Source organism: Arvicola amphibius, chromosome 2, assembly GCF_903992535.2.
Source record: "Arvicola amphibius chromosome 2, mArvAmp1.2, whole genome shotgun sequence".
Taxonomy (NCBI): domain Eukaryota; kingdom Metazoa; phylum Chordata; class Mammalia; order Rodentia; family Cricetidae; genus Arvicola; species Arvicola amphibius.
Window position 1 is genome coordinate 45,576,617 of NC_052048.2, and position 16,236 is coordinate 45,592,852.

The 16,236-nt window shown below is 36.2% G+C and overlaps 1 protein-coding gene across 1 annotated transcript in view; it reads left to right on the forward strand.

Annotated features, from left to right (window-relative positions):
• Positions 1-16,236, forward strand: part of Cntn3 (contactin 3) — a 313,843-nt gene that overhangs the window by 51,827 nt on the left and 245,780 nt on the right. The window contains exon 3 of the mRNA XM_038319459.1: positions 955-1,130. Within this exon, the coding sequence (XP_038175387.1) occupies positions 955-1,130 (176 nt within the window). The remainder of the gene's footprint in view (positions 1-954; positions 1,131-16,236) is intronic.

The following is a 16,236-nucleotide window of genomic DNA, read 5'->3' on the forward strand; positions in this document are numbered from 1 at the left end:
ACCATTTTCTCAAAATCCCTATGCTGAGTTAGCCCATTATTGACACACATTAAAGTATATTGGTAGTATGTATCTGTGATGATCAGATTTTGGTTGTCTAAAAAATGAGTGAATTAATTTACAACATGAATGTATCCTTTTATGGTAGCACATGTGCTTTTATTGGTGAAATTTACTTTGGTGTGCCTTATATACTTAGTGTTTAAAAACTTTTAATATTGGTTAAAATTTAAAGATAAGACTTTTATAGTTTTATCTAAAAATCTCTCTCTCTTTTTTTTATTAATGTGTATGCCCTCTGGGTTTATTCCTTCAATTTTTCAGCCCCTTAGGTGGTGTTAGGGTCTTTTCCTGCAATGTACTGTTGTGTAAATAGCTCTATGGAGACTTCAGAAAAGGGGAGAATGAACACCCCAGGACAGGTCTTTACTCAGACAAATTGACCTGGAGAGTTGAACAGTTAGCAATTAATTTATTAAATGTGCTCAGTCAGGCCAGATAAATCAAAGAAATGTGCTACCCCTTATGTGCTTGTCAGCGTGAGATTGGCCTGAAGTTTCTGAGATAATTACCTCAACTTTCTTCTTCATCTTTGTTCACATAGACCCGGCTTAAATATTCCCCTAGTGAGCTACTGAGCAAGCTAAATTATCCCCAGCTCTTCAGAAAACTATTCACCACTTTTACATTTGAGATGCCGCTATGTTATAGTTTCTACTGAACTTTACTCTTTGCCTCTCAAAAATATGTATTTGTTGTCTTTTATTGTGTTTGAGATGGGGTCTTACTAGGTAGTTATGCTGGCCTAAGGCTTGTGAAAATCCTCTTGTCTCAACCTTTTGAATGTTGAGATTCCTGTCTTCAGATGCTTGAAGTGGAGTTTTAAGTATTGAGCCATTTATTTAACCATAGGCCTGGTAAGAAGAGAAATAAACCTTGACATTTTCTTTTCAGATGGCAGCTGAATGGTAGCGATATTGATACAAGTCTGGACCACCGTTACAAACTGAATGGAGGAAATCTCGTAGTTATTAACCCTAACAGAAACTGGGATACAGGAAGTTACCAGTGTTTTGCCACAAATTCTCTTGGAACAATAGTGAGCAGAGAAGCCAAACTTCAATTTACCTGTAAGTTTATGTTTATAAATATGCAAAACCAATATTTTAAAGTGCATATGTAAATCTGTGTGGTCATTTTGTATTTTGAAACTGTCATTTTTTACACTTAAAAACTTAATTTTGGACCCTCCTCAGGTTTCTCTAGAAGAAAAATAACTTATAGAATAAATTATATATGTGTATTTATTAGAATGGCTTATTGGTTATGATCTGGAAAGTGCTACACAGCTGTATACCAACACAAAGGCCAAAAATCTAGTAGTTATGTGGTCTACAATACATGTCTCACATTGTCTATGGTCTATGTTTGGATCTTAAAGTAGATTTTAATAACAACAAAGGGTATGTGAACATGCCAGGGAGACTGAGGGCTAGGAAGTAGAAGGCAGAAATTTTCTTCTTTTATCTTGTTATATGTCCTGAAACCAGAAAGTGTAACCCAGATTTAAGGTTGATCTTTTGACCTTAAATGAGCCAATCAAGAAAATACCCCGTAGGTATGTCCATATGGATGTTAGGAGATTCCAGATGTAGTCAACCAGTATTAGCTATCACATTCCCAATTTAATATAAAATTTATCTATAAAAACCTGTATCTATGTGAATGTGTATGCTCTATATTGATATATTTCAAGACTTCTGCTCTTTGACTGAGGAATGATGGAGATAAAAGAGTACTTACCAAAAAATGATTCTGCATTTTATACTGAGCTAATATTGAAAGGAGAAGCTAATATTGAAAGGAGAAGGAAGTCCCTGTAGATCCCTGTGGCCCTTATTGTTGACCATTTAAATTAGAAATACATCCTTCAGCTCTGAACAAAATAGTAAAGGCAGTCAGTAAATAAGAAAATAAATTACCTGATGACATATGGGTGGCTTCCTTGTGGCTTTGTCACAAGTGACCTCCCAGTGACCTTCAATGCAAACCCATTGAGCCTGGGTATTGAAGAACATGTCTATACCACATTTATTGAATCTGAATCAACACATAGACCAAACACATTCTTTACATAGAGATTTTTAGACTGGAACCAGAAATTCAATTTTATTTTATCTTTATCTGTTTTCTATCTCTTTTTTTTCTATCTTGTTTTAGTTGGCTATTTTGGTGCAGAATCATAATCAGCTTAATTTATTGTTTTTGTTCCTCTGAAATAACTCTGAAATTGGACTGTGTAAGTTCGTCTTCTTTTATGTTTTATTTTTCTTTTATTATTTGTTGTTTGTTTTTCGAGATAGGGTTTCTCTGTAGCTTTGGAACCTGTCCTGAAACTAGCTCTTGTAAACCAGGCCTCGAACTCACAGAGATCTGCCTTCCTCTGTCTCCTGAGTGCCAGTGTTAAAGGCATATACCACCCCCAACCACCATGTTTAAGTTCTTTAACTTAATACCATTTGCTTGTTACGCCTATATAAGCCTCAATGAAATTGTTGGTTTGTCCTCTAGTTTGTGGCTAATTCTTTTGCAATGACAATGCTTGACTGTGTTCTTATTATAGTCTGTTCAAAAAAATTTCTTATATCAAGCTCATTGTTTTTCATCTTGTATGTACAGATGTTTTGTAAAAAAGTTTTACTTATTCTCTTATGAGAATGAGCATATGCCTGAATGTATGCATATATGCCATATTTAGCAGGTACCCCTATTAGCCAGAAGAGGGCGTCAGATCCCATAGAACTAGAGTTGCAGGTGTCTGTGAGCCTTCAAATGTAGTTGCTAGGAACCGATTGTGGGTCATCTGGAAGAGCTGAGAGTGATGCTAAAAGAGGAACACCCATCCTAAGTGTGAGTAGCACCATCCCTTCGGCTGACAGCTCAGAGGGCATAAAAGGTGGAAAAACAAGAATCTAGGAAGCATAGAGGGTATTGCTCTGTCTCCTGACCACTCTTCTGTCTTGCACTCCTGGCCACTTCTTTGCCTTGAACTCCTGGCCACTCTTCTGCCTTATAAATACCCAGAACTCCTCTCTTCTTTTAACCTCCTGGCCATAATGGGCTAAAAAACAACTAAACAGTGAGCCAAAGAAGCCCTTTCTCTTTTTATCATTTCTCCTGAAAACTTGCCAAGTTAACACAAAAGTCCGACTAACTAAACTTTACCTTCCATGTAGGTGTCTGGAAGTATTTATCTGAGACACAGATACAGACACTGTAAAGATCACTTGACCCTTCTAATTTATGAAAAAAATGACAAAGCTCAAAACACAAGAGGAATTTGTTAAACTCAAAATGTATTAACTCTTCTTTTCTCCCCATCTCTCCTATTTTCTCTTCTATGCTGTAGAATACTGCTTTACACTATAAATATATGATGCTGTGATTGGTTTAATAAACAATCTGACTGGCCAGTAGCGGAATAGGATAAAGTTAGATGGGAATGCTAAACTAAGAAAGATGGGGAGAGAAGAAGGGCCATATCAAGGGAGTTTCCAGCCAGCCACCAAGTGAGCAGAACATGTAAAAAATGAGGTAACAAGCTATGTGTCATGTGGCAAAGGCTAAATAGAAATATGGGTTAATTTATAAGTAAGAGTTAGCTAGAAATAGACCTGAGTTATTTGCCAAGCATTTATAAATAATATTAAGCCTCTGTGGTAATTTAGAATCAGCTACTGGGATGCAGAGTGTGTGGTCAGGGCAGAAAAACTGCCTACACTTCTTCCGTTCTTTCATTAGTATTTCTTGGTGGTGTCTTTACTATTCTAAGTAGGCAAGTAACATCTCAGGATATATTTCAGAAGTTGGACTTGACTCAGAAAGTGTTGATTAGTCCCTGGCACATTTTTCATCTTCCTCATCTGCCTTAAAAGTTTTAACTGATCCTATTATTGGCTTCTGAGCGCTTATCAGTCTGAGTATACAGTGAGATTCTTTTACCTTATGATATTCTATAATTTTTTTGGTGTTTCCCTGAGTGATTCATTTTGAAGGTTCAGAAAACAATCTTGCTCACAAGCCTCATAACACATTACACCAATGAACTACCAAATACATTCATTTTAATTAATGTGGTAGGGTTATAGACTCTGGTAAAGAGGTAATGAAGGGTATTATTATTAATCATTAATTATAGTAGAGGTAGAAGATATTTAATAATTATTTCAGTAGATTTCCTTAACTTGGAAATGAGAACAGAATATAGTATTAATGTTTAAATGAAAGGAAGCATAAATGTGGGGACCTATGTGTGGGCAGGATATTGATAACTGTGGTTTAGAGAAGTCCTGACAGTTTACTGAAGGTAAAGGCATGGGAAGCCTCACCAGGGAACAGTCTTAGGTTTCACCTCTCTGTTTCCCTCAGTGAGGTGGAGACTTCTGCTGTGCCCAGTACAGACGAGTGAATGTGTGAAAATATAGTCAGTACCCCACTTGAGTATCAGCGAATGAAAGACACTTTATTTTATTTTAATGTGTTTTAAAATACTGTTGGTAATAAAATTAAGACATGGTTATTAATAGTCCAGAAGGATAGTTTTCTTTGGAGATTGTCATTTCCTTTCAGTAGACTGTGGAATACTCAGACATATGGACAGAAGAAATAAATGAAATGATATGTGAATTTTACACATTTTCTTAGTTATTTGTTATTATGTTACATGTGTAGTTATTCATGTTGGTTAGAGGTGTTTTCAAAACTTTTTAATTCTCTTCACTGAATATTTAAGAAGTTGTGTTCAAAATCCCAAGTTTGCTTATTTTAATAACTGCCTTTGCCTTGTTGTGAAATAATTCTTGATTACAATTTTTTTAATTTTAACCATGTTTGAGGTGGAATGTGTTTAAAAACCTTGAACTATACTAGATGTACAAACAGTATGTATAAAACCATGAACTATACTCGATGTACAAACGGCATGTATAAAACATGAAGATATATCACCTGCCACTTATCGTTTAGGATTTGGAATATTTGAAGTATCATTTATCCTCCTGAGAAAAAGATCCTGCTGAGGATCCATCTTTCCTCAGTGCTTATAAAGTTGGTTACTGTTCTAAAATAAATGCATTTCCTATCTGGGCATTTTTTTCATGTTTTTGATTGCATGTTCTTCTAAATGTGTCTTATCATTTTAAATTTCTTTATTCTTTTTGTCTTTTTTTTCCGAGATAGGGTTTCTTTGTGTAGCTTTGGAGCCTGTCCTGGAACTAACTCTGTAGACCAGCTGACATCAAACTCACAGAGATCCACTTGTCTCTGCCTCCTGAGTGGTGGGGTTGAAGATATGTACCACTACTGCCAAACATTTTAAATTTATTAATCACAATCAACACAATGTATACATGTGTAACTTCTCATTCCTTCATGGCTCTACTTGGAAATACCTGCTGATATACATTCCTGTGAATACTTTTTATTATTAAGGTTTTTTAATGTTTATAAAACTGATGAATGCAAAAATTGGGATTAGTTATGATATTTTAGTCCTATTCATATAATTAAAAAAGTCAAGAGCCTTTTAATTTGTTGACTGTGTTGTCTATATTGTGCATTTCTACTGGATGACAATCTTTAAAATTTTTTTTGATTCCTTGACAATTTCATATATGTATACATTGTGAATTGATTATATCAACCCCCTTCGTCTCACTTCTCCTGAAAACACTAAATACAACCCCCTACAACCTCATATCTTCTTTTATTTATTTTAAACTCCTGAGTAAATTAATGTCTCTTCCATATACATAGTATGGTGATAATTCACTTGAGCTGGGCAGACAAGCAGTTTCCACATCCCCCAGAGAAGAATGACTCCACCCCACGAGCAGCCATTAACTCCCCAATTCCAAACTCCGCACGCCTCTGTAGATGCATTCTTTTAAAAATGATATTCTTTGTGTGTTATCAATGATTCCTTAATCATTTATGTGTGCTACAGATATCATTTGCTTGTCAATGGCTAGTATTTTATTAACACTGTCAAATGGACAGATACCCTACTTTGTGTTTTAAGTCTTTTTCTTTGCACCTGCCTTAACTGATTTCTTTAAATTGTTTTCCTTCTTTGTTGTAAAGTGAAAAAGTTACTCTCTTGAAGCACGAATAGAAGTGTTAACATTCTGCTTTCCACATTTTAATTTTAATATCTAGACTAGACTTTGCATGTCCTGTGATAGAGCTCCTTCCAGTTGTTAGTTCCATTGCAGCCAGTTAACTACATCCCAGGAACTGCAAGAGCTACGGTCCATACTTTACTGATTGGAGGTGGGTATCTGGTTTTCACCTTGGACTTGCTTAGTCCTTTGTGTTTTGAGAAAGGGATTATCTGGTAGAATTTGGGGTTCCTTGTCAAGCCTTGCTCCTAGCACATACTGCATTTATTCTGACATAAATAAAACATCCAATAACTATTTCTCAGTGGAGATGGCAGAGTTCCTCTTGATTGAGGAATATGTAAATACCATTACTGTTTTTTTTCTCATTTTTTTATTAAAAATTTCCATCTCCTCCCCTCCTCCTCCCCCTTCCCTCCCTTCCCTTCCACCCATACCCCCACTCCACCCCTCTCCAAGCCAAAGAGCCATCAGGATTCCCTTCACAATGTTAAATCCAAGGTCCTCCCAACTCCCCCTAATTCCAGGAAGGTGAGCAACCAAACTGACAAGGCTCACAGTGAGCCCGTCCATGCTGTAGAGTTCATGCTCATCGCCGTTGTCCTTGGTTTCTCAGTCCTCCTCCACCGTCAGCCACATTCAGAGAGTCTGGTTTGGTCCCCTGTTCCATCAGGCATTGGATGGAGAAAATGACAGAGCCCCACATAGAAGCACCGGATTGAGCTCCCAAGGTCCTGATGAGGAGCAAAAGGAGGGATATTATGAGCAAGGAAGTCAGGACTGTGAGGAGTGCGTGTACCCATTGAGACGGTGGGACAGATCTAACGGGAGACCACCAAGTCCAGTTGGAATGGGACTGATGGAACAGGGGACCATTACTGTTTTACTACATGATAGACTGTTTTACTCTAAATTTAAATATATACTTTAAGATTTATTGCATTTTTAAAATTGTATATGTGTGTGTATGCATGTGTGTCTTCACACATATGCATATGTTAATGAAGTAACAACAGGGGCAAGAAAAGTGTGTAGGATCCATTAATGGTGGAGTTACAGTGAACATGGGTACTACAAATAAGACTTGGGTCTTCTGCAATAACTGAGCCATTTTTCCAGTCCCTACTCTATATTCATTTACTCTCTTGATCAGATATTATTTTGCTTCTTTACTTTTTACTTCAAGTCATTTGTTCTTTTACACTGACTTAGTAATTGTATGGGGATGTTGATGCTAGTTCCTACCTTTAATGCATCTATATGGAGAGCATTCTCTAGTATGATGGCAAGGAAGAAGCAGATCGGGGAGGAGGTTGTGGAGGAGATCATGAAGAAGGATGAGATGGAGAGACAGAAAAGAGAAAATGTTTCCTTTTGTCTTACACTGAAGTCTGCCAAAATTAAGGGACATTTTTCTGAATAGCCTCTCAGATTTTGAGCAGCATCAGGTACCTTATCAGTGTTCTGGTGTAACATGTTCAAAAGATTTTAGAGTGATCAGTTTTAGACTTATTTTCCTCCACAGCAGAGATATATCTTCCTAGAACTCTGTTCTGTGTGCCCTTAAGGTCTGCTGTTTTTCCTCATATCTAATGTCCACAATTTTAGAGTACCATGTCCTCAAGTGTACCAAGAAAGCATGAATTATATACTCATTTGAGTTAGATTGTCTGCCTGAAATCATTATATGGGGTGCTTGACTGAAAGATGGCCATATACTGTGTTGGAAGTCATTTCCTCCAGAATATTAAAACTGCTTCTACTCATTGACTGACTTGTTGCTGTTCTTAGGAAATGTGATGCCATTTTGATGGATGGCATTCTATCTAGACGGTGCTATTTTTCCCAATGAAACCTTTTGGGATTCTTTCTCTGTATATAAGATTCTGAATTTTCATAATAACTTGTTTGCTTCTTGAACAAGTTGTATCTCATATGCTAATTACCCAAAAGGTTTGAAGCAAGGAGTGCTTTGGTTGAGAGAATTGTTTGCTTTCTTTTTCTTTGTTTTCTGAGAATTGCGACTTATGCCTTGAGCCATTGAGTTAGGATCGTTGCTCACAACCTTTCCCAACCTTCCAGATTTTTCCTTTGACATTTATACATACTTCATGGTAGATTACCAGATCCTTATTTGAACACTTCCTTTGTGATTTTAATATCTGTTATGACATTTCTCCATCTTTCCCTAGCTTGGATATTTATTTCTCATCTGTCAGCCAAAACCCTTCAGTTTTAAAATGCCATTGTTTTATTTTAGAATCATTCTGTAGAAAGGAAGATAATTGCTTTATGCATTTCAAGGTATGTTTGGAAACAAAATCAATGCATATGTTGCTTATTGATTACATTTGTCTCTGAAAATTTTATATAAATCTATAAAGTTTTCTGTTTACTTCTACCTACTACCCTATTTCATCTGCCTCTTATCTCTCTTATCCCTCAATCTTCCCTACAGGTCATTTTCCTACGTTTATGGCATTTTGTCATGTTTTATGGCCTTGTGATATTACCTAAAACTGTCCATGTGGTCATGGGTATGGACGGAGCTATCTGTTGGAACCTTGTGCGTTCACCATTTGGTACACAGCTGGTAGCCACCCCATGTATAGAGTCCACCAGTTGCCAAAAGTTCAGCATTCTCATAATTTAAGATAATTTTCTCTTTGAAATCTCGTTTTACTGATATATCTATATCTGATGATATCCAATTTGAAAATATGAATAATTTCTTTCTTTAACTGTACATGTTCTTCCTTCACACAAACTCAGATCCTTGAAGGAGAAAAACAATCTTGGTTTCTCTCCTGTGGGTCAAGGGTTTCACTAGTACTCTGGGAGATGAGTGAGGGAAAAAGCCTTAAAGATTACAGTGTCCTGTATACATAGATATATTTAATCCTCCTGCTTCTTCATGGATCCCTTTACAAAATGTACATGATCAGCTCTAGTGTAGACATTATTTTCTTACCTGTGTACTTTTTGGGCATGGAATATTGAGTTCTCGTTTTCTAACATGGATGGGGCAGAGGATATATGAATAAATGCTGTGTGAATTCTCTTTACTGTGCCTTTGCTTCATTTCCTTCCTCCTGTGTTTGCCACTCTCCAGTCTGTTGATTCTGTTCACTGTTTGGCTCACTATTCGTATTATAGGTTGGAAAATACCTCTTTGCGTACCAAAGACTTAGCCCTGTAATTTCTGTTTTCAACATTCGCACTTGACCTTTATTCTTTTGTCTTGCATTGGTAGATTTCTGCTGTAAAACTCTTTTACTACAAGCAAGTCAGTTTGGGGGGATACTTTACGAGGTAGAAAGAAATTAAATTTATTGTTAACTGGAGGGCCATTGATAAAATTTGTGTTTGCTTCAGGTTATTATTGTTGAACATAGTTCATATTTTTGGTATTTTATTCTGCACCCACTATTGTTGCCACTTGCACATTCTTCCCTCTGAGATCATTTTCCTTTTTTGAAATGTTCTGATGTATAATTTTTATACTGTCGTCACCCTACACAGTTGCAATCACCTTGGAAGGGAGTCTCAATGAGGAATTGTCTAGATGAGTTGACCTGTGAGCTGTCTTTGGGACACAGCCTTGATTACATTCATTGGTGAGGTAAGATCCAGTACACTGTGGGTGGCAACATTCCCTGGCTTTTGACTCTGGACTGGGTGAGAGTGGAGACAGTATGCTAAGTTCAAGAATGTATGCATCTATTCTCTCTCTTCTCTTAACTGTGGATATAATGTGTGGAACTGATTTATGACTTCACCTTTCTGACTTTCCCACAATGCTGGATTATAACCTGGAATTATGAGCTAAAATTAATCCTTTCTCCCTTTAGATGGGTTTGTCAGCATGTTGTATCACAGCAATATAAAATAAACTAGGATAGATATATACTCTTAAAAGATGGTTTCAGTGAGTTTATTCTATGTGTAGTCAGTACTGATTCATTGATTATTTCCCTTTCCCATTGGTCTAAGTGTATATATATATATATATATATATATATATATATATATATATTCCTAATTCATATTGATGTTTAGTATCAAAGTCCCAGGCACTAGAGCCTATCTATGTAGGCTTGAGAACCCCTCTGCTGCTTACCAACCATGTCGTTTGGGGAAGAATGGGGTCCTTTGTGCTTTAGGCTCCTTGTCTATAAGGCCGAGATAACAGATTCCTGTCAAGAGTCAAGATTAGATAAAGTTATGCACATGAAGCAGCTAGAGGGTGCCTAGAGATCAAGTAACACAAAGAAAAGAAATTCATTTCTGGATGATTTACAGCATGTTTCCTAGGAAATGTGTCTCATAAAACCTAGGAAAACCTTTCAGTGTGTGCTTTTTATTTTTCTTGTACAGAGATTCAGTTTTTTTGCATATTTGGCTCTCTTTTAACCATATTCAAAGTATCCTCATGGTCTCTTCCATCTCTTTCTTCCTTCCTTTCCTATTTTATTCTCTATGCTTCCATGGTCTGTAGTCACCTCCTTAGCCATAACTTATACTCCATTCATTATTTTCCCTCTAACTTTTACCTGATTGGTTATTAAACCAAATATCAGATTAGTTTATTACTAGTGAGTATGTCACTCATGTCTAGATATGTTATCTTGTTGTTTTTATATGTTTATGTTTTGTATTTGAATTATTCAATTTTTTCCTCTGATATGACTATTCTAAAGTATAAAGAATTCAGCTACTTTTCCTTTATAGTGATACTTTTCAAACTTAGAAAAATTTTGAGTGCTCTTCTGTGATTTGTTGATCTTCTGGTTCTTATTTGTGTTGAATATTTTTGCTTTTATTGTTGCAAATTTGTACTTTAGTAGTTACTGACTGCCTATGAAAATATGTGACTTGTTATTTTTGGTTGAAAGAATATCCTAGCAGCTATAATTGCTGCTGCCAAGCACCTCAGGGATATAACTAACTGGGGAGTCATTTCTTGTTAGTATATTGGCATCATGTAGCCAACCATGTGGTCAGTCTTCATCCAGTTTGTAGTGTACAGTGACTGAAATTGCAAATATGGAGCCATTGATCCAAGGAGCTCCCTATAAGCCTCATGTCATTACCATCATCAAATATTACACAACTTTGCGTTGTTTAAAGACACTTTGATTCCTTAACTTTGAACTCATGTTCAATGGCAGTACAATTCATGCATGAACAGAGTGTATCTTTCATTTGCATTTTTTCCTTGGACTACTGCACATTCACAGCTCCGATTTCACACACAGAAACATTGGAGAACACTTCCAAGCTATACCAGGAGGCTGTATTAAATAATGAAATTACCAGTAGAAAAATACTAGTGTCTGCCTTCTCTCTCCCAGCATCCTGTTCTGTCTACTCCACCAACCTATGTTCTGACCTATTGGGCCAAGCAGTTTCTTTATTAATTAACCAATAAAAGTCCACAATGTGGCACTTAAGAAAGGGTAGTCATTCCAACATATTACTAAGAGGACCATGCTCTTCCCTTTTATCTGGGAATACCCAGTAAAGGGACTTAATATCTCACCTCTCTTTACATTCAAAACATCTGAATACTAAACTTTAGGCCAGGTATTTTATTAAGTAGGTCACTTTTTTAAATGTGAAGTTGATGGATAAGGAAGATTGATTATATGTTAAATATGGAAGTCTAAATCCTCTGAGGCTTAGGTTTAGCAGAACACCATTCTGGTTGAGATTTAACAGTCATTCCTAGTTCAGTTTCACTTTATATTCTTTTGAGTTACTTATGGTCAATCGTAGTATAAATAATGGAAGAATCCAAAAAGTTAGAAAGTCCTTAGATTGATATTGCATGCATATCATTTACTGTGGCATGATGAACTCTCATGCTATTTTATTTGGCTGAACCAGGCAGGAATTATCCTTTTCTTCAGCATATCTGTATTATCTGTACTATACAGATGTTGCTAGCTGTCTTGATCATCATATTAACATTTGTCATATCAAGATGCTTATATTCAAGTAAGTGACGCTTAGGCATACTAATAGCCCCAGAGTGAAAAAATAATGATGATAGAAAGTCTGATAAGCCAAATAAAAGCTGTAAGTATTTTTATGAATGAGAAGTTTAAAGTTTATTATAACTTTACACACACACACACACACACACACACACACACACACACACACACGACCAGCTTAGCATATACAGAGTTTAGTATTATTTATAATTTTATGGATCCACCATGACACACATTAATACCACAATCCCACTTCAAAGACAAGGATGTAGACAAATATTCTAATCCTTTCCCTAGGTCCGTGTTCTTGTTTAATAAGGAACACAGCCTTTCAAGTATGCAGCAAGTATGTTGTTCTGGAACACAGACAGCACCTCCTGTTTCCACATAAGAAATTAAACCTAACCCACCATGTTGTGAAAATGATACAGCCATTCTCTTCACCCTCATGACTCTGCCTAGCAACCACTGTACTAATTTAGAAGTAACTGGCATTGCTTCATATACTATGATACTACTATTCTACTATTTCTTGAGACTCTTTATATTTTATGAAGTAAACAATATTAGTGAGTAAAAAGCAGGCCTTGTATGAAAACTAGTAGCCTTTTGGATACGTTGGAAGTGCACTTCCAAAAGAATGTACCCATGGTCACACTTTATAGTTTTGTCATAGTTTAGGCTTAATAGCTCTCCTTCCTTCTACTCTCAAATAATTCTATGTTACCTCTGCATCAGTCTATACTAATGACTATGTCTAGCTTCCCTAACTTTGGTTAATGACAGATTGTTTGGTTGTTCATGTCTAAATGTCAGTCATTACTAAACTGTCTGATAATGGACACTTTTCATCAATAAACCTTACTGCTTTGTTTTTGAACTGCAGCCAGAATCCCTCCGCTTCTCACTGTTTTCTACCACCTTTGGGTGGCATCAGGCTGCTCTGTTACTTCCGCTACCTCAGTCCCCGCTAACATGTTCTAGTCATTTCTCTTTTCAGAACCTTGCCCTCCTCTATTGTTCTTTGACTTCTACCTAAGAAACAGACTGAAGCTTTGAATTTCATTCTGTACAGTTCCATTCCTTCCTGAGAAGTAGAATTCCTAATAAAGTCACTAATGGTTTTATGTGAGAATCAATGTCAGTGTCCAGCCTTGATGGGTTCGTACATTCCAGGATAGGAGTGTGTGGATAAGAAATGTTAGGCAGAAAAAAACAAAGATACAAAAATAAATACAGAGACACGAGATAGATTTGGGAAGGGTAACCCAGTAAATATTGAGTCCATACATGTTTATTTTCCACAGACTTTATATACCCCAATCCAAAGAAGAGGGGGAAGATAAAAGATCTTTGGACCAAAATGCAAGAAGCAAAATGATCATCCTCTCAAATACCCAAAGCATCAAGTAACCATACCCTAAGTCAAAACATCCTGTTAGTAGCCACACCCTGGGTCAAACCTGTCAGTAACCTTGAAGGAGCAAGAATGTGCCTGAACTCTTTGACCTTTGGTCAAGGTGGCACAAATTCACATCTGTGGGCTCTGACAAATCAGGATGAATTTCAGTCATTGGCTCCCCAGGTTTTATTTTGCTCACCTTAGGTGATCTTCTAACTCTTCTCTACCTTTGATGCTAGCTCATTAGCTAGCCCTTGTTCCTAGTACTGAGAATGCCTATAGATTATTTGTTGCACACCCTTTTCCCTGTCATTTACTCAATTCATTTGGACCACTGTCACCGTCACCTCCTAGTGTTCTCATTATTTTTATGAAGGCCTTGACCCTAAGTACAAATTTTATATATTTTTATTTATTTCTCTTTCCCCTACATGATTGAAGATTATGCTGTTCACTGCTGTCCTAGAACCTGGCAGATATCCTGGAATTTAAAACATATTAATTTAATATCTGTACAATGGATGAAATAATGAATGAGAAAATGAGGACCCACAAAATCAGAGCTCATCATTTGCCAAAATAAGAAGAGTCTGTGCCATGCTGGCAATGCCTTTATTTTTTCAGATTCCATGGAATAAAATCCAACACTGTCTGTATTAAACCAAACAAGACTCAAAGTGGAATGTAACCCATTGCTCACTAGAGAGGGAACTCTGACCCAGACCCCTAGAAGAGACACACCTATGAGATTATCCGGTTTATAATAATTTCTATTTCACTCTCTTAACAAGGTACATGGGACAGTATTTGCTGAGCCCAGAGAGCATATTTCTTGTTTTTCTTCTCCATCTATTTTTAAACATTTTATGCAAAGCAGAAATTGACTCTTTACCCTGACAGAGTAAAGGTCTGACAGAGTAAAGGTCTTTCTCTGTCAGGTGAGGGATAGCACATTTTTTAACGTTTTTTAGAGCATAATATTTAAAAGCTAGTGTGACTTGGAAAATACACGTTGGAAGAAAGCTTAAACAAATGCAGAAAGTTTAAAGGTTGACCCCCACTGTGGCTGGCTGTTATCTGAAAAGAGAAAGATATGGAAGACTAATTAGCTATACTCTGGTTATAATTAGTTGGAACCCTGTTCTCTGAGCGTTGCAGGCAACCCCATTTTTCAGAGATAAACAATGCATCTGAAAACACACATTGCTGCTTTGAACTTAAGTGACTTTGATGAAGTTCAATGCTGCTGTACCCTGCTGGTCTAAAAACAAGTTAACATAAAACAAAGGATTACAACACACTATGCAATTTATATATCACTACATTTAAAACTTTTAAATATTTTAATTAGGTGATTATTTTTAATTCCATCACATAGGAAAGGAGTCGTTTTGTTCTATTTGCTTCAGGCATAGAATCTCACACTATAACCCAGACTGTCACATTATAGCCCAGATTGTTCTGGAACTCACTCTGTTGCCTGTTCTAGCCTTAAATTCTCAGCAGTCCTCCTAACCTCATCAAGTGTTGGGACTACAGATGTGAGCTGCCACAAAGTCATGATTTTCCAAAGTTGTTTCTATAGAGCACGATATGTTAATTTCTTTTTTCATTTTATGGTTTCCCACACATGGAATATCTTTGGGCTTTGTTATTTCTTCTTTGAATCATATAAATATTTGTAAGATATTAGCAGATAGGATGTTCATGAGATAACAATAGTATATCAGGTTACAACTCAGCAAGTTATTTAATTGAGGCTATTCCACTGACATATTTATTTAAACTTCTACTTAATATTTATGTGTTCTCGCATATTCTTAAGATACAAATATGTATGGGAAATCAAAATAGACAGTTAATATTCCTACTATGATCTAATAAGTTTGATTGGCCTATCTTATCTAATAAGCATCATATGTTTCCATCTGATGACACTCTGTTATGCTGGATCCTTTGGAATAGAGTGCTTGAACCATTGACATTAAGTTTTATTTGTGCTCTTCTTAGGCCTCTTTGTGAATTGTTCCATTCATAAGGCAACAAGTTGTCCAATGGTAACAGACACAATATAAAATCTCTTTTACTGTGACATTATAATAATGAGGGTAAACATCAAAAGAAATTATAGATTTCAAGAACAATATTTATATGCTTGCTTGATGATCACACTTTGAGTATTTCTAAGTACCAGGCATTTCACAAAAATCTGGGCACTTAATAAGTCCCTTGTTTCATAGAGCTGAGAGTTTAGTAGGAACTAAAATTTAATCAGATCGATACACAATTACATGCAAATTATAACAGATATAGTAAAGTAAGCAATAGCTTCTTCTTTCCTCACCATCTGTTACTTGTTACTAAAATTTTTACTAGTCTTCAGGCTTCCTCAGAATAAGAATTCAGTGTGGTGTAAAAGAATGAAGGTTATTCAAGTTCAGGTCATGGTGACATCAGATAAATTGGCAGAATGTCCTCACAGGATAAAGAGTTCTAGTATGTAAGCCCTTCTTTAAGCACTTCAGAGGGAATTAAGCAGAGTGTGTTATTTGATTTATAGAGATTGCTGTTTGATAATTAAATCAGAAGGGAGAAATCATGCAAACATGAATACTAAGAGGAATCTAGAAATTGATAACTCCTCTTATACAGTTGC